At 39.5% G+C, this 19688-nt stretch overlaps 1 protein-coding gene across 1 annotated transcript in view; it reads left to right on the forward strand.

Annotated features, from left to right (window-relative positions):
- EML6 (EMAP like 6) overlaps window positions 1-19688 on the forward strand; it is a 119330-nt gene that overhangs the window by 46993 nt on the left and 52649 nt on the right. Inside the window, 8 exon segments of the mRNA XM_062609103.1 lie at window positions 1878-2063; window positions 3877-4012; window positions 7380-7581; window positions 13240-13377; window positions 15718-15974; window positions 16632-16844; window positions 17715-17882; window positions 18752-18858. Of these exon segments, the coding sequence (XP_062465087.1) occupies window positions 1878-2063; window positions 3877-4012; window positions 7380-7581; window positions 13240-13377; window positions 15718-15974; window positions 16632-16844; window positions 17715-17882; window positions 18752-18858 (1407 nt within the window).

The following is a 19688-nucleotide window of genomic DNA, read 5'->3' on the forward strand; positions in this document are numbered from 1 at the left end:
CGTGCCCTTAAAACCACCACTGCTTTCAAACTGTGGGTGGGCTTGGCAGCAGTGATACCATCTGTTGTATTCTGCAAGCTGTTTTCCAAAACCTGCCTTTGTTTGGCACCTGTATTCTGTTTAAAACGGCCATAATTGCCCTGAAATGCATCACACCAGGCAAAGTAAATACATATAGATAGAGGCATGCAAAACCCCAGTAAATAACTGTGGATGGGAAATGATTCGATGTTCCCCTCCAGTGATGCTCAAACAGTAGTCTGTATACTCGCCATTCATTGTAAGACTGTGAGAACATGATAATTAACTTGCAACAAAGGAAAAGAACAGCTCTGAAGTAATTGTGTCACTGTGAGAATGGCACTGGGACTTGGGAATAGTGCCATTTATTCCTTTAGCATTTCAGTTCTGTTGGCTCCTTTGGCTGAGCAGGTATTAGGTGTGGTAAAGCCTGGGAGCTAAGGGTGCTAAGGAATCACACACTGAGCCCAAGATCCTCCCTCCACCCCTTTCCTAACACGGCTATCTGCTCTCTTGTTCTGCTGCAGCTAACCAGAAGTGAGGAGAGCATATTTTTTGGTCACAGAAAGCAAGCCATAGAGGAAGTATTCCCACTGACTTCTCATAAACTGGCTTATTAAGAGGCAAAGGGAAAATGTAGGTGAATTAGAAATAAAGAAGGATCTGAAATAAGAATGCTTCATCCAAGGATTTTATGGAATTGTGCTTTATAGGAATTTTATAGAAGGACAAAGAGAAAGACCTAAAAGTTCATCTTAAAGCCATGAAAAGATGTAGGCATATAAAGTGGGAATGAGACAGGCATTATGCATCTGTGTCAGGCACTTCAATATTCCTGTCCAGTCCCTGACTGTATCTCTCCAGTGCAATGGACCACAGAGCATAGATCTCAGCTATAAAGAGCTGAGCTGGCAAGTCCAGACAGGACTGTGCTACACCACATAGATTTCCTCTGTCTCTGCGTGTGTCCAGAACACCCCAGTGCCTGCAGGCCTGGGTGTTTCAGCACTTCTCTTACACATCTAATTGACATTCTCTTTACTCTGCCTTCCCTAGAAGCACTGATCCTTGGGGGGAACAGAGAGCACAAACCACTCTGCTTGCTAAATTGTGTTTTTACAACAAAAAGGGGCACTCTGATTCAGAAAGAAATAGTGTGGTATTTATAGCTTACCACTAAAGACACCCTTCTAAGGCAAACTGTATTCTCTTGTCTCTTACGGTCAGTCTTACATTCTTTTCTGCAGGATCTGTGTCTGTGGAGAAGTCAAGAAAGTCACCATTCCACACTTAGAGAACGTAGTACACTTGTCAGAGAGAGGTGTTTCACGTGCAAGCATTTGCAGTCTCCATCCAACAGATGGTTTCTTTGTAAATGTAACTATATTTGAAGGACCTATCTCAGCGCACCGGAAAAGGGCAGAAATGTCTGCTTCAGGCACATAAGTTCTTTAAAATAAAGTATTTTATCACTTCAGAACTGTAGCTGTATGTTGAGTTTTGCAGACCAGAGAAGCGGCACATTCCTGGCTTTAAAAAGTGTGCATTGACAGATGCCCCCAGCAAAACATGATAAAAGGTAGTGAGGTAATGAGAAGGGAAGTGTAGCAAGAGTGAGTCAGAACTGTGCCTCACTTGCTCAGTTTGATCATTTTGCTCTCTTCTTGGACTTACTGCACTTGCCTGGGGGCGTCCATGGTAGGTGGGAAGGTTTTGGAGTAATGGGAATTATGATGGGACTGCAGGAGTCATGTTAAGTGTCTGTCCAGGATGTACGTCTGTGAGATCTGCACATTAATATGAGCAAACAGATATTCTGCAGAAGTTTTTCCTGATCTGCCGTTTCTATTTCACAGTTTTGGACGTTGTGTGGAAATGCACTGACAGCAAAGAGAGGAATATTTGGTAAAACAGGAGATCTCCAAACTATCCTTTGTTTGGCATGTGCAAAAGAAGATATCACATACTCTGGTGCTTTAAATGGAGACATCTATGTTTGGAAAGGGCTAAACTTAGTCCGCACAATTCAAGGAGCACATAGTGTAAGTCATGGTTTTAACATCATTTCCTGAAGTGAACTGTTTGTTGAATGGCAAAATTTCTTGAAGGCTCATCTGCAAAGATGATCTTCTGTTTCAGGCCAGAAGAATGTCTTAAGACTGCTCATCAATTAAGAACTTATATGTAATGTTATACTTCATGTATTGTCAACAGATGCTAGGGCTGAAACTGATATTGGCAGAACTGCTGATATTTATAGCATTGATTTAACAGAGCAGACTAAATCTGAAGGGACGTTTCTAAATCTAAAGTTTCACAGATTGAGTAGCTTTAGTTACGATCAGTTTACTTAAAAATAGTTGGTAAGCAAATGATCTGATTTTAAATAGAATTTTACTCCTAAAATTCCCAACGCTGAAGACTGACTCTACATAAAAGCTTCAATGTGAAGTAAATCTGTTTAATCTGCAAATTGCACTCCAGTCACATTCCAAAGGCTGTTTACTCCAACTGGCTTCATTCCACGCCCCCCCCCAGTTTGGAGCATTTGTAATTACTAAGAAAGGGGGATGTGTAGAATCATGTTAGGTTCCTAACCAGTCTAAAGGCAAAGGCACAGCAGGATTTTCAAATCTTGTTTCAAATGTATTTGAGGGCTACCCCTGTTTTAAACATGATTGTGGCTAACGGCATTCCAGCATGGGGGTTTGGAACAAAAGGAAAAGTGATGTGAAATCTAACGGTTGTCACTATAGTTTGCTTCTAAAACCTTTCTAGAAAGAGGACTGCAAACTTAACAGTTTGTTCTGACCTCCCAAATCGGTTATGCTGACAGTGCATCAAGATTCATAGTAGCTCTTCAAATCAGATCTAAGTGTTCAAGAGAGTAGTTGCTATTTATAGACATAATCCCTCATCTAGGAAAGCAGTCAGTGGGACATCCTACCTGCAGAACTGTTGTGTAATTGCCAGGTTGTGGTAATGTGCAACTGCAATAACATTAAAATACCTTTGGCAAACAGTATATTTGTATGTTCTGTAGTATATTTGCAGAACTTTTATTTGCAGAACTTCATTTAGATCCATTAGAATGATTAAATAGAATCTCTTTGTATATAGCGTCCAGTTTCATTCTTATAAATTATGGCTAATATGAATTCTCTTGCCCAATTTCCAGTACTAATTTATGAAGACATTGAACAAAACCACTTTGAAAACACAGGTCTTCTCTTCATTTTATTAATTTCCATGCAGTTCAGCTTGTCTCCTAACCAAGAGGCTTTCCTAATAGAGCACTGAATCAGCATTCATTCCATGAGCTATTACAGTGTAGTACAGCGCAGTCATCAATCACAAGGCCTTGTCACTAGTGAGGAAGAAATTCAGACTGTAACAGAAACTTGCCTTTCAGAGAAGAGAATGAATTGACACTCTTTCAGTTCCTGTCAGATTCCAGCTGATGTCTGAACTGAAATCGTGAAAGAATATCTCAGTCACCTCCACACCTGTAAGAATATTTGTGTGGCTTGTTTGCTTGGTTTTGCTTATTCTGGGTAACTATTTATTTTAAGTGTTCCATTATTTATTTAATGCTCCTCGTAGCAATATTAACTAAATCAGATTTAAAGTTCTATGTCTCTGCTGTTTGTACAAAAATCCCTACATCAGCCACTGAAGTGGGAGCACTTGAAATAAAAGCATCCCCCTGTGTTTGCTGTTTGGCTTTCTGGATGAACACCATTTTGCTGCCTAGCAGTTTCTAGCCTTGAACAAGAGTCTGTCCATAAACATTTGCTTTGTGTGTTTATTTTGATTGTAAAGAGCATTAAAACTTGTTATACTATTGGTTAACAGGCTGGAATTTTTAGTATGTATGCTTGTGAGGAAGGTTTTGCCACCGGAGGGAGAGATGGTTGCATTCGGTTATGGGACACTGATTTCAAACCAATTACTAAAATTGATCTCAGGGAGACTGAACAAGGATACAAAGGTAACAAGCTATTACTTTAATGGTTTTCACACATCTTGATAATGGGTACAATTTAATTTGAAGCATAAATGTCTGCATACTGCTGGGTTTTTACTTAATGACTGCATTAACTGTTGAGATCTGTATTCCCTCTTTTCTCTGACAATGTGACCTGAAGAGTTATCCATGTGCCATAGAATAAACAGGAGGATGCTTATAGGTGCTGCTCCCCACCATGCACATACAAGAAGATAAACAAAAACTAATTAAACACAAGAAGATAAGATAATGAAATCAGCCAATCTTTAACTTAATTAATTGCAATTCATTTAACTAATTGAGATTTCTGGAACCTGATAAGTCAAAGCTGCTGACCATCTGAGCACTCCATTAGGTCCGTCTGGAATTGTAGCACTTGGAATATTAATACATAGAAAGTTACTACTTCTGGACCATCATATTTGTTGTACCTACTCATGCTTCCTATGAGCTTAGTAATCACTTGGTTTTATGATTAGACTCTCAGAGCATTTATAATCTCCATAGGTTGTAGAGCATGCTTTAACAAGATCTTAGTCTTCTGGGAATTGTACACATCTGTCTGGAGTGAAAATAGAGCAGTCTGTCTGCTGGTTTGCACTAGGCTTTATACACTTTTGGCAGCCAACTTTGCAATGGTAATTGTTAATTTCCCCTGCTTCTCAACTTATGGTTTTAGACCTAGTTTTCATATGAAAATTACCATTGAAATAGTCAAGATGCCACTAAAAAGGGTAAAAGCTACTCTGTCAATTATGGACATTTTGGCTGTGATCTGGTAACAAGCTCATTCTTTTTATTTTTTGCCTTAAACCAAATGAGCTGATGATCCTAATGCTTGTAAAATGCATAGGTTTGCAAGGTCTAGGCTCATCCAGCAAGCAAACTGCACAGCCTTAGCTGGCTGCTGCTCCACCAGTTTGCCTTGTGCAGTGTAAACCGGAATTTAGCCCTCCAAAGCGTTGTTGGAGGCACCAGGCTGGTACTCCCTTTGTACTTCTGGCTTGATGTCATTTTTTGTGGCCCAAATCATAGAGTAGTTAGAATCATAATGTCTAACAGTCATTTCTAGGAAACAGTGGCAGTACCTTATGATTTACAGCAGGTTTGATCAGTTTAGAAATGCCTTGTAAAAATTGAGGAGAAATAAGCCTGTACATGTGGGTGAGACAGGTCATTCTGGATAACGCCAGTGTTGCAGGCAGTCTGTTCCTAATAGAAGTCAGAATAACATATATGAAGGGAAGCATAGGGAAAGCAGTGCTCACACATGATACATGCATCTTCAACATCCTCGGGTCTTTGTGAAGTGATTCTGAAAGGGAGAATCGCTTCGTCCCCTGCATTTGTGAGACCACAGTAGAAGCAATCTTACTGCTCTCACCATTGCTTGGGATGTGACCACACACAGCACAAAGCAGACTTTAGCTGCTATCAGTTACTTTTAATAGACTGTAGTTATCTTCTGTGGCAAGTTATTACTTCAAGCTTATAACTTACATTACAAAGCTTTAATGTCTTCATAAAGGTGTCATCTTCTAGCACATTGTCATCAGAAAACACCTAGCTATCCCTCTACAGGTTGCCTAAGAAGTGATTTTGGTCTTGATGGAAGTTAAATGAAGGAATGGCTTATTGAAGGCAAATCCTCAATGCTGTGGAGTGATTCTAACTTAATGCCATTATTTCTACCATCTCCTAAATGCTGCAGAATACAGAATATACAGATGAGAGCAGATGGGTAGAAGCAGGCACTGTGACAGCAGCTATATTGCTGAGAGACAATCAATAAAGGCTTTTGCTTTCTTACATGGCAAAAGTAGTAAAGAATTTAGTTTAAGCACGTTTGTAACTTTAAGCAATAGAGTCGGCCTTAACTGCTTACCTATGACCTTCTGTCAGAATCACAGACTGGTTTGGGTTGAAGGGAACCTTAAAGCTCTTCCAGTTCCAACCCCCTGCAATGGGCAGGGACACCTTCTGCTACAGCAGGTTGCAAAGGCATCAGCTTTCAAACTTAAAATGTCTTTCTAGGGTACCAGGAAGACTTCACAGCCTCCCATGTACTCATTCATCGGTCATCCCATACTGAAGGATACTAACCACTTTTTAAATGGGCTGCATCAGCAGTAACAATCTGACCATAGGCTTGGCTTTTATATGTAAAATATACATGTATTAGTAAAAAATTCTGACAATAGATATCTTTATGTGCAGTATGTCACATTAAACATTACCTTTTCCACATAAAAGATGTACTTTGTATTCTCAAACTTAACAATACCCATTTCCCACTTAACATCTAAACTTCATTGTGTGTGTAGCCTTTCGTATGTATCAAGAAGATACAAGTCATAACTTCAATGTGAATTTAGCTAAGTCACAAAATGACTATCAAAAGGTCAATGGACCTTTTGGAAACGGACAAGACAGTAAGTGAAGATTAATTTGTCTTTCTCGAGAGATGACACAAAATGCCTACAATGAATATATTTTATTTGTGACCATCAGTTAATTGCATTGTGCATTTGGTTCCAAAAGATGTTCAAATGATGACGTGGTTGACCTTGCCTACATGACTAATGGAGTTGTTATTCATTCACATCTCACAGCATCCAGAGCCATTACCCAGACTTTAATTTTCATATCCTGGAACAGAAAAGAAACCCTGCAGGGAGTCAACCAGAGGATGCTGTCAAACTGCTCAGCCTGCTAAGAGGCTGTTTCTAAGCCTAAGTTAGTAACATTCCACCTGCAAAGTTAGGATCAGATTTGTGGAATAAGATCAAGTTGTAAAAGTTATGCAAAGCAAGATTCTGTTGGCCAGGGGCTTTTTGGGGTGTTTTGGTTTATTTTTTAACAGTCAGCTGGGACTAAAGTGTGGTAGCACAGGCACGAACCATTTAGATTCACCACTAAAATGTATTCAACATTGTATTTAAATGTGAAAAAAGAAAAGTAGTGAAGAAAGGAACAAAACCAGCTTCAGTCACAGGAACCTTGCCTCATCTAAACTTTACAGTTTTAAATCATGTGAAATTGAATTGCTATTTAAAGTAAATTCCCAAGGTTTACACAAAGCATGAGAGCTTGATCCTTTGAGGAGCTGGCAGCAGCAATATTAGGTACTCAGCACCTTCCTAGGACTGAGATTTTCTCTTCCTCTGTAAATTAGGATGATTTAACAGAACTGGTTTGAGACTTTAATCAGCTGTGATGTGTTATAAGACTTCAGTGTGAAAACATAACAGTGGCTGTAAATTAACTCTTGAAGTCTCAATGATCTTCACTGTACTACCACTTTGTCTTGTCATTGCTATTAATCTAAGACTATTCTGTCCCCTGTCAGGTCTGTCCATCCGAAGTGTCTGTTGGAAAGCAGACAGGCTTTTAGCAGGGACACAGGACAGTGAGATATTTGAGGTGCTAGTAAGAGAGAGAGATAAACCCATGCTGATCATGCAGGGCCATTGTGAAGGGGAGCTCTGGGCCCTGGCAGTCCATCCAAAGAAGCCTTTAGCAGTCACAGGCAGCGATGATCGATCTGTACGGTAAGGCTGGATCTTATTTATTGTCTTACTCATTCATGGTCACATTGATTTGTCATCTTTTTATTTTAGGACCCCATTGAGCTTTTTTCCCCATGTTTTTCATGAGGGAAAAAGCAGCTTTGCTTTTTCTCTTCAGCCCTCATATTTGGGTTCCACACATGGTATAAAAGTAATCAGAATTGATGTTCAAAACATGCTGGATTTATATACTCTGCTCTAAGTACTGTTCTGAACAGCAGGGATAGGTATCTCAGTAGAGAATGGTCACCTCCCACTTCTGCCAATAAACTTAAAACCTAAATACCTTTTACCAGTGGTTTACACAGCAGGAGTCTGCCTCAGCCTAGAGTGTTAGAAAATCTGATCTAAACCCAATTCAGTTAAAATGCCACAAAATGGGATTAGTGAAAAGGTGCTGATGTGCCCCAATGAAGATCTTTGAGGTGTTTAGTTGTAGCACTTGTGCCTCAGGGCTTTGCAGCAGAGAGCTGAAATCTTGTGCACAGATTTTGTGGATGTATTTGTGGAAATTGTCACCAAGTCAAGGCTGGCTTTTTCCTGGGCCTGTTAAAATCTAAGCCTTTTTAATAAAGTAAGGCTTTATGGTGAAGTTTGGAGATTAGACTAAGATTCCCACTGTAATGATGTCCTCCCATACCCACACAGCTGCTGTGTGTTACCTCAAGTGGGCAGAGCCACTGCCCTTCATGACTAATTATTTACTTGTGATTTAAGAGACTGAGATTTTCGTGGCTGCTAAAACTACCCATGGGGACTGGAGAGATTTGTGGGAGACCTGGCTTTATTGTGGTGGTCTCCCAAGTCTTTCCTCAAGTTGTGGGTCTTCCTTTACCCTGCAGCACAGTGCATACAGTGGGGTTCATGGCAGCTTGGTATCTCAAGCTCTGGTACCCATGATGTCCTCATTAGTGTTTTCTCCTATCCCACTATCCTAGTTTCTAAGCCCTCCATCAGGTTTTTCTCCAACCCTATGCCAGATGGGTGATGGCAGCTTTTCATCTGATCTAGATAATTTGATTGCATCTTTTCAAATCAAGCCCAGGCAGCTTCCAAAGGGTTCTTCAGTTTTATAGACAACCAGGCAACCTATTTCAGAAACACACCTGGATTCTACCACTTGGGAAAAATCAATTCCCTGCCATATATACAGCTTCTAATTTATGCTCTTTCAGATTCCACGTTATGATTCCCCTCTGCTTTGAGGCTGGTCAGCTGGAATTTCTTTTTCCCTTTCCTTTCATTTTACTTGCGCTGATTTCCTGTTCCTGCCATCCCTCATCTCTTTTTAACCATAATTAAAACCCAGAGTGTGAAACTAATGGAACTGCCAGTTGTTCGCCACAGTCATGTTATCTCCCTGCTTCCTACACCTTAGTACGATTTCTTTCAGTTCATAAAACACATGAGTAGTCTCTTCTGGTTGAGTTTATCTGCACAGATGTATAGACAGACAGAAGTTCATATTGCCTGCGTTCTGGTGGGATGCAAGCCAGTTCTGAAACAAGCTGCAAAGCTGGGATTAGCATTGTGCTGCCCTCAAGCTAATAAGCCTTGCTAAGACTTTGGATCTCTTTTCTTGGGCTCATCTCTGGGTTAGTGATAACATAGCTCTGGCTTGGAGCTGGGAGATGCACTGCTGGCTCAAATCATGCCAGAACAAACTTGTGCCCCTCTGTGAAAGACTCTGCAGGCAAGCTCTTTGTGCACATACAGGCTTCATTAGTGGTGTTCTTATGATTATTATCATTGTTATAGTTATTATGTTACTGCTGCCTTTGGACATTGCCATTCTATCAAGTGTCTAAAGGCAGCAGTAATATGCAAGCATAAAATACCTGGTTTTGTTAACATTGCAGGTTATTTTACTGTGCTACATCACACATTCATTTAGCAGTTGAGGCACTAGAGAATGTGGGGTTTGAATTCGAGTTCAGACAGAGGTATTTTTTACGTACTGTGGCTTCATGTGAGGAATAAAAAAAAGTCCATAAAGGGATTATGGATCTTACTTCTCTTCCCCTCTCCAATAACAAAATTGCATTGACAGGAATGTTTCTATAGTGCTGTGTCAGTTTTCTTAGTATTTGGTTATCCCATTATTTTGAGAAGTGTTGCTATATAATATAAATCTAAATTGTTTTACAGATAAAAATATTTATTGGGCCAGATTATTTTCATGTCTGAGATGTCTCAATGGAAAGAACCTCTGTAAGTTAAAGGGAATTACTGTAGCCTTTCCCTCATGCAGCTGAGAGAAGGCTCTAGCCGAATACAGCGCTTTAAACTTCACAAGTATACCAACTAGGAAAGCTGCCTGCTTCCCACCTCTTCCAACAGGAAAAAACCACCATTCTCATCTGAAAGCAAAGAGCCACACAGAATCAGTCATTACATTTGTTCAGTGGACCTCACATAGGTCTTTTTGTAATGTGGTGCTAAAACACCTACCTGAAGGGCCTCAGGTAGCAGCTGCTCTTCTGGCAGAACCTCTCTGCTGCACTGTCTTCTGGAATGGTCTCCTTCTCTATTCCTGCATTTGTAAGAAGGCTGATTAGAAACCTGGCTTTATATGAATGCATTTGAATATTTATACCTCTGACTTCTGTGTGGAGCCTTGCTCTGCCAGTTGAATGGAACAGCAGCAGTAAAGCTCCTGTCCTCAGCTATGGCTTTTTCTGCAGATGAAGAGGGTACGAGTAACCCTCCTGGGAGGCTGTAGTCTGTGCTCCAGTAAATAAACTCACCCACCAGAGAGGTGGCAGGAAAGTCTGGGATGCTGGCTAATAAAATGATGCTTCGTGAGCCCATCTGGGTTTTATAAAGTCAGTTATTTAAACAACGCAGAGGAAAATTGTCATAGAATGGCAGAAACACCTTATTTGAAAATGCAAACACTTCTCACATGGCAATAGTTTACCTCTGACTCTTCCAAAAACAGTGTGCAGAAGTGTATTGCCAGAATAGATACTTCTGCTGTTTTCATAGGGCTCTTACTTTGTCAGATGTTTATACAAATGGGTGCATGTGTGCAAAATGCTTTTATTTTTCTTTATAAAACTAAAAAGCTCATGTTTGGAATTACCCTTCCGTTGATTCAAAAAGTGGCTTCTTTGGTTTTTGAGACACTGGAATTATTCTCCTTGTGCTGCCATGTATTGCAGTTACGCTTCTAATGCATTGGACAAAGTGATTCATGGGAAAGCAACAGTTTGGAGGCAGATTTTAGCCTGACATATCCTTTGAAATCTTTCCAAATCCTCTCTGGTTTGTTCCTCATTGTGTTGGGCTCACAGCTTCTGCCTCGCAAGGCTGCTGAGATTCTTGCATCTGATCCTACTTCTGTTCTGTCTTTGAAAACAGTTTCAGCATCCCACATCCATTTTGTTCCCCAGGAAGAACAGAGAAGCCTTTTCAAGTTCTTTCTCATCCTTTTCAAGTTCTTTCTCATCCTTTTCAAGTTCTTTCTTATCCTTGAATTCTCTCGGCCTAAGAGGAAACAGGCATCGTTCAGGGTAGTTGATTCTAGACTGATCCTAAAACTTTACTATGACAAGGCCCACAGGGTTTCTGCTTGAAAGGAAATGCTCAGGTCACAGATTTCCATCCTTTCTCAGTGCAGGCAGTCAAGTTCTATAATCCTTTCACTAAATTTATCAAACTCTAGCTTTACTTTTTTTCTCCTGTTTCTCTTACTTCAAGGCCGTTACTGCTGGGGTGGACAGAAACTTCCTTTTCTCAGGCTATATTCACATTCTGTTGATGCTGTTTGTTCCAGTGCCAGCATGGTCCCTCAACTGAACTGTTTCTCCTTTGACATTTATCTTACTGATGTGTTTTTTGGAAGCAATCCTACCCCCTCCCAGCCTTTGTTTCATTAAGGTATAAAAATTAAACTCCTTTGTTCATCTTTGATGTGATACAATCTTCATTCTCTTAATCATCCCATTAATCCTTTGCTGCATCTGTTCCTGGTTTTATTCCAGTTTCTTTGGATAATTCATAAGGAACATGCCAGATGTGTGCTATTGTTTTTTGTGTACCTCCTGGAAGAGCACCCAGGATTTCCCTTCTCCTGTCTGCAGCTCTGTCAGTGATAATAAAAACAGCAAGAGATCTTCCTCCTTTTTGCTGGTTCCACTGAGCATACAGCATAGTGCTAGACATAAGGCTCTGAAAGTGTGGGCTTTGCTTAAGTTTCATTCCATGTGTGTTTGTTTCATCATCAGGAAACCTCTGTTTCTTCCAGCAGGATAAATCCATCTCCAGGCTCACAGTGCCTCCCAGCATGCTGTCCATAGCAGATCCCATCAGCATTCTCATCTCCTGTGCCGGTGTCTAGCGAGAATATTAAATGTCACTATTCCAAAGCTTGTGCCTAGAAATGTCAGTGCTATCTTCCAGCCAGCCTGACTGTCTCTTTCTGTAAAGCTTGCTGTAAAACTTCATCCAGTGTCGCATTGCACTTCTAGGACAAACTGTCATCTTCTTGAGTTCAGCCAATGATCACATATGCTACTGTTCAAATACTTCATGCATCTTTTACAAACACATCAGATGTACAGTGCTGTCCTCAAAATATTGCTATTAGTGACTTAATTTTTCTACCTCAAAAGGGGTTTTATGCAATTTCTTCCATACTTCTAATATTCTTTTCTTTAATTCTACATCTTCCATTCTACGGAGATCGGATTAACCAGCTTGTAGTGATCAGGGGAACTCCCTCTATTCCTTCTTAAAACTACAGGGATATGGTTTGCCTTTCTCTGTCTTATGGCATAATTTATTGGTTGATTCTTTCTATTTACGATGATGTAAATGAGTGAATCAGCATGCAGTTTTGTCTGCTGCTTCATCCAGGGTTATGAAGTTGTGTTCCAAGATGTTCCCCATGGCTGGAATGTTTTGTTCTCTGAGTGTTGCCTTCACTTTCAGTGAAGATTTCAGTCTGCTCTGAACTGACCCTTTCTGTCTACAGAAACTGCATTTTTTGTTATATTCTGTGTTATATTTTGTTATTTTGTTTATAAGTAAAGTCCAGAGGTAGCACCAAATGATAATGTGATTTAGCTTCACCCTGTTTTCTCTTCCTCTGTCACAGGTACACAGAATCATAGAATCCCAGACTGGTTTGGATTGGGAGGGACCTTAAAGGTCATGCAGTTCCAAACCCCTGTCACGGGCAGGGACACCTTCCAATAGACCAGGCTGCATGTTCAAGTCTGAGGTGCCATTCCTGCTAGAACTGGGACCAGTAGAGAATCTGAAGCTGGTGCTTCACTTGAACGTGTCTGTGGAAGCTTCATTTGATATTATTTGCCCAGACATTCAGTGCCAGTGTCAAGAGAATGCTGTGTCCATGTATTGACTCAGGCACTCATTCTGCACCCCCTTTCTCTTCTCGATCAATAGAGTTTTGAGGTTTTAAAAACTACATTTTAGTAGGTGTATATGCTCAAGTCAGTGACATCATCTTTGTTCCATGCTTGGAAAGGAACTCATTATAAAGTCTTAATACAAGGTGTGCATGCAAATGGGCCCTTACCAACTGACTTAGACTTTGTGTTTTTACTCTGGATGCTATTGAAATATTGTGCAGTCAGGAAAAATGTGCTCTGCTTCCAATTTGCTTTGGTGCAGATTATGGAGTCTGGCTGACCATGCCTTGATAGCCCGTTGTAACATGGAAGAAGCGGTGCGGAGCGTCTCTTTCAGTCCGGATGGATCCCAGTTAGCACTCGGAATGAAGGATGGCTCCTTCATTGTTCTTCGAGTAAGGTACAAGGAGAAAATCTTACATTACTTTCTCATATTAGTAGTTTTAGTAGTACATGAGTGAGATAACAGTTTTGAGGCACATCTCCTTGATCATACAGTTCATTTCCTGTCATACACAAGAATGGATACCAGGCAAACTAACTGGTGATAGAAAGACACTTTTAATCAGTTGTAAGATACATGTGAATTCTCCTTTTCCCAGAAGATGACAAGCCTCTTTTTGCATGAATGCATCTTACTCAGTAGGCATTTTCTGTCTGGAATACTATTATGGAAGACACACAAGAGTAGGTAAAACACAAAGTTGTCCATAAGAGTGAAACAGCCAAACAAAATAGTGTGATTTCCTAACACACAAGCTATTTTAATTGATGCTTGGAAGAGATTACTGCTTCCTTAACATCACTTCATATGTTTGGTGAGCATATATTGTAAACATTCCGAACTACTAGTGATAAGAGAGAAAGCCTGTAGCTGATGGAGGATCTGTGAAATCTCCTGTAAATTTACTGCTTAATGACTTTAGCAAAACTTAAATGATCTGTTCATATTAATACAAAATCCTTTTCAAAGACTACTATTTTTTCTACAGAGGTTAATCTTCTTTCTCTCATGGTAATCTTGTCTTTGCTAATTTGCATGATAACTAACATTATTAATCACTCAGCTTGTGGAGACTGTTAATGATAAAACCAGCATTATTGCTTGTATAAGGCCCTCAATGCAATTGCTTTTCCATCTGCTCCTTCCCTGTGACAGACCTTCTGATGGGGTGACAAATCAGCAGCACAGGATCCAGTAAAACTGGGTGATGCCAATGTGTTTTGTTGTCATTTTCTTTGAATCATGCACTCAGCCATATGAATCTGTATTCACTTTTTTCTTGGCCAGGAATGATCTGGATCTATGGAATGATCCAGAGAATGAGCTGCTCTTCTCAGTAGCAATATTGACTAATGGAATAGTTATGTTACCAGTTTTTGGTAATAACTGGTAGCTCTGAGCAGGGCTAAGAACTGATTTGGGGTTTTTTCTCCCAAGACATTTTTTGAAGTTAAAAATAGTTATGAATAAATAAGAATTTTCCTAACAAAATTTCTGCTGTTACTGACATTCTGGAATGTCACCATTTTAAGAGAAATTTCTAACAAACTTAGTCTATTAGGTCTTTTTAAGATCCTGATCATCTGTAACACTAACCTTTCCATTCATATTGGCATCTCTCCGAAATCTCAGTCTTCAGTTATGGATAATTCTCCTTTCAGGACTCTGCTTTTAGCAGTGCTATGTATCAGCATTTTTAAGCAGTAGTAACAAAATTTATTAGGTTTTAAACAGATTTGAGTCTTTTCACAAAGTTTATGTTTCTACCAACAATTAATTAAAGCAGAAATAAGGAAAAGTATTTTAAAAGCTTAAAATACAGAGTAACAGCAGCGTGGTATCCCCAGAAGGCTCTTCCTCCCAGCATTTTCTTATAGCCCAAACGTGTAACCTGGTGTGGATTGTCTTTTTGAATTAATGGAACTGGGACTTGGCTCATGTTCAGTCAACTCAGGGGAAGATTTTATTTTAGTTTAGGTTTAATTCTTTCCTCATAACCTAAGAATTTGGGGAAACCTACTTGCAAAAATCTGGTCTGTATCGTTGGCATTACAGGTTTTGGTTCTTTGATTGATAGGGGGTTATATCAAGTGTAATTTGATAGGGAAAGGTGAATATTTATATAAACAGACTATGTAACTGTTGGATTTTTTGTCAAAGACACATGCAAGGTGTTGTCACTTCTCTGTTTTTCCATTGGTGGGTGATGGCAGTGGTGATGCTGCAACCCCAAACCCACGCACCATGACCAGCTAACTAGTCATGGTGTGTGGGATTAATGGTATCTAACTTTGCCAGTCTATTTGTTAGCCTCTAATCTAAACTGTTTGCCTCTCTTCCCAGAATGTGGGAGTCAATGTGGAGAAGTGGGTGTCTTCCAACATGGTCCTTCTAAGTAAGAAGGAACTCGTTTTCCAACGCCTGTGCAAAAACCCCCAAATTAAGTCTGGTCTAGTTTAGACTAGACAGCTAACTATGTTACAGGTAAAATTAGGTGAATAGACTTAAGAACATCATTGACAGGTAAAGCTGTTTCTATCTTGTGCCGTAAAAGTATGCTTATAGCCAATGAAAGCAACAGGAACTTCTCAAAAAACAGGATGATTTTAGTGCAATCTGGTTTTTGTTGTACAAATTATTCAGTGCTTCTATCTTCATTTTTGTCTTAAATATTTATGATTGCCTGTTCCCAAGTCTGCAGTTCACAGTTCACACTTTCACTGGTGGTTCTTGCAGAGACATGACCGAGGTGGTTCACATTAAAGATCGCAAAGAAGTGATCCATGAAATGAAGTTTTCACCAGATGGCTCTTACCTTGCTGTGGGTTCCAATGATGGCCCAGTGGATATCTATGCCGTGGCTCAGCGGTACAAAAAAATTGGAGAATGCAACAAATCTATGAGTTTTATTACTCACATTGACTGGTCTGTGGATAGTAAATTTTTGCAAACCAATGATGGGGCAGGAGAGAGACTGTTCTACAAGATGCCATGTAAGTTTACAAGTGGTTCATGTTATGGAAAAGTAAACTTCAGTATGGCTTTAATGAGGACAACAAAAATGCAATAGAAATAGTACAACCTGCAAGGGGAGTTTCTTGACTGGACTTACATAAGTATCTGCTGTTTGTTTTGAAAATCAGCGTTCACAGAATATATCCACCTTCAGCTTGCATTAAGTAAAAGCTGTCTCTGCATTTACTTCTGCATAAATTGTATGAGTTTACATAACATGTTTTTATGCTTGTTTATATGCAGCTGCAGTAGAACTTATGTATGATGTCCTCAAATACTACAAATCATGGAATGGTTTGGGTTGAAGGGACCTTAAAGCTCATCCAGTTCCAGCCCCCTGCCATGGGCAGGGACACCTTCCACTAGAGCAGCTTGCTCCAAGCCCCTGTGTCCAACCTGGCCTTGAACACTGCCAGGGATGAGGCAGCCACAGCTTCTCTGGGCACCCTGTGCCAACGCCCCACCATCCTCAGAATGAAATGTGAATATTATAGTAATTTAAATAAAATTGTGAATATTTTTAACTTATTGAGGTTGAAAGACTAATCACAGTAAGAAGACAAAGAAAAAATAGATTAAATGGAGTTTACTGTAAAATGAATGACTAAACTGATTATTCACTTCTGTATTTGCAGCTGGGAAGCACATAGCTAACAAAGATGAGGTCAAAGGAATTCACTGGGCCTCATGGACCTGTGTGTTAGGATCTGAAGTGAGTGGAATTTGGCCAAAATACACTAATGTTACAGACGTCAACTCTGTGGATGGAAATTACAACAGCTCAGTGCTAGTGACTGGAGATGATTTTGGGCTGGTTAAATTATTCAGATTTCCATGCCTAAAGAAAGGTAAGACAGTGTTTTGTATTTCTGAAGAGTGCAGTACTTACCTTGGTACCACATCAGTGTATTTTCTAATGGCAGGTTTAGTGTATAATTCAAGTGACTGTGCACACAATTCGTATTAGTATTTATGGGCATAAAGATGAGACTTTAACCCTCTGTGTATCTAGCAATTTCCTACCAATGTGTATGTGCTGGAGTTTAGAACTGTTGAGAACATACAGTTTAGTGTGTGCTTATTCTCATTTTCTAGAATCTGACTCAGACTTTACATCACATCAAAACTGTATCCACACCAGATGCACTACTATCATCTGTCCACATTTGTGCCACTAACTGTTGCAGAAACTTAGAAGGGTTTCACTGTCAGTCATTTGCTTCACATCTATAGCAGGCTTTTAACATAGATTATTTCCTCAGGGTCTGCACTGTAACGTGCATAAAGGCAACAGAACTAAATAATACAGCCTTTTGGCTTTCCATGATCCATGTGGTATCATATCAGTGTATTTTCAGATAGGAAATTTGAATTTATGTTGATAGTACAGTATGTAATACGTGTGTATAATTCGCATTAGCAGTAATGGCCATGAAGGTGGCAATTAAACCCAATGGGTATCTGGTACTTCCTGCCAAGATTTAAAGACTTCTCTGAAAACTGAAGTGAATGTATCATTCATGTTATTTTATGCCATTTATTTTTACATTATAGTAACTTTGAGCATCAGAATATCAAAAGGCATTTAAGTATTATTTTGTCTTCAGTTTCCGTAAGAGTGTTCAGGCTGCGTTTCCATTAAAAACCAGACTGTATTAGTCACAGTGTTGTGGGGTTTTTTCCTTCTTACATACTGAAAGTCCTGGTTTTGGTTTTAGGAGCTAAATTTAGGAAGTACATTGGCCACTCAGCCCATGTAACCAATGTCCGTTGGTCCCATGATTTCCAGTGGGTTTTAAGTACAGGAGGTGCTGATCACTCTGTGTTCCAGTGGCGGTTTATTCCAGAAGGGATAACAAATGGCATCCTTGAAACATCTCCACAAGGTAAACATGATCTCTTCTGAAGTGTTTGTTAAATAAAACCAACATAGAATGCAGCAGTGGTAAAAAAACTCGTGTTGAGTGAATTCCTTGGGATTACTCAGCATGTTTGGGATACTGCATTTTTCATAGACAACCATTTATTTCAGGCAAGTCTTCTGCAAGCTGCAGTACTGTATGCCTAGGCATACACAAGTACTATTCATCAATGTGATAAAAGCCATTTAGATGGGAGATTACTAGATCAAGATAAATTCTCAGAATTAGCCATCTAACTTGCCTTAAGAAGTCTGAGGAATTCTTTCTCTTTCCAGTGCAATTTCACATATATACGTGATAGCTGCACTTGAGACTGTTTTTCTTGTTCTATTCATGACACTTACAGCATTGTACAATAGCCAGATGAATTGTGGAGTGGCACTTGCTGAAAATTGGGTTCCCTGCAGCAAAAGGGCAAAACTTGTGCCTCCACAGTTTGGTAAAATACCTTTGTAAAATGGATTTGTTACAGCAGATCTATTTAAACACAGACAGCGATCACACCGAAAGGTTTTATTTACCACTTCTGTATGTTTTCACTCCAAAACCTATTAAGAAAACAGTATTTTCTCAGATGATGGGAATGTACCAGTAACTCCTCAGTTATTGTACTTCTCTCTGCCACCTTCCTGCCCCAGGCATCAAAACAGGAGAAACAGAAATGAAACCTGGCACATTCAGTCAGCCCCATGATATTTATAAGCTGCTTAAGCTTCCAAAGTTCTTGAATGCTGCTTCGCCATAGTTTAAGTTATATAAAACCATCATATACTATTTTCTTGTGATTCTGTGTGTTCAAAGGACTGATTTTTATTTATTTATCTTTAATGTAGAGGGTGGTGTTGACTCCTACAGTGAAGAATCAGATTCAGATTTATCTGATGTGCCAGAGTTAGATTCTGACATTGAGCAGGAAGCTCAAATCAACTATGATCGCCAGGTGAGTAAAAACTAACCCACTGTGCCAAATACCTGACAATTTATCATGACTATTCCATAAAGTAAAAGAAGCTTGCAGCTAGTTCAGCAGACTAAGAAGATTATCTTGACAATATTCAGCTGATTATGCAACCAATATACATAAAACCAGAGTTTACTTTAGCTGAAGATGAGAATTCAAAAGGGTTTGGAGAAAAAATAGTTTATGTACTACTATATGTTAGAATAAAGAATATATCTTAAAAAGCACCAAAAATAAACAAGGTTTTGTGAGATCTTATTGCTATTCCCATTTCCATAATAAAAGTTAGAGAAGACTTTTCAGGCCAGTTAGTCTTAGAATGCTAGTTTGTAGAATACAGCTGATGGAGTTTTTGTGTGACTTCTGCATATTCAAAGAAGAATACCAATACTGAGTTTGAAACCTGCATAATAGAGTCATTTGTGACAGATTCTTTTTTATTGCCAAGGACAAGAATGTCCAAGAATTAAAATTCCCCTGGTTTACAGGAACCAGGTAAAACTGGTTTCTAATAATCACTTAATGCATTTCCTTTTAGTAGCAGTGTGCTGTGAGCTAAATTAAGATAGATTGCTTCCACACAAGAAGAACACAGATCAGCATTCTTTACTGCATTGTTTTTTTCAGGAATGGTAGTGTGCCTTTTCACTCTTCAACCTGATCCTTTAGGGTTGATTTATGCTTTGTCACTATGGGCTTGGCTGGTGATCAACCCTGAACTTGGTTACGGACACCGAAATCTGCTTTGCTGCTGTCACTGTGGGACTGCTCCCTCTCTGAGAGGGCACGCTCTTGGCTGGCCTTGTGAT

The sequence above is a fragment of the Pezoporus occidentalis genome, unplaced genomic scaffold (assembly GCF_034315485.1).
Source record: "Pezoporus occidentalis ecotype Australia unplaced genomic scaffold, CSIRO_AGI_Poc_V1 ctg10, whole genome shotgun sequence".
Classification (NCBI taxonomy): domain Eukaryota; kingdom Metazoa; phylum Chordata; class Aves; order Psittaciformes; family Psittacidae; genus Pezoporus; species Pezoporus occidentalis.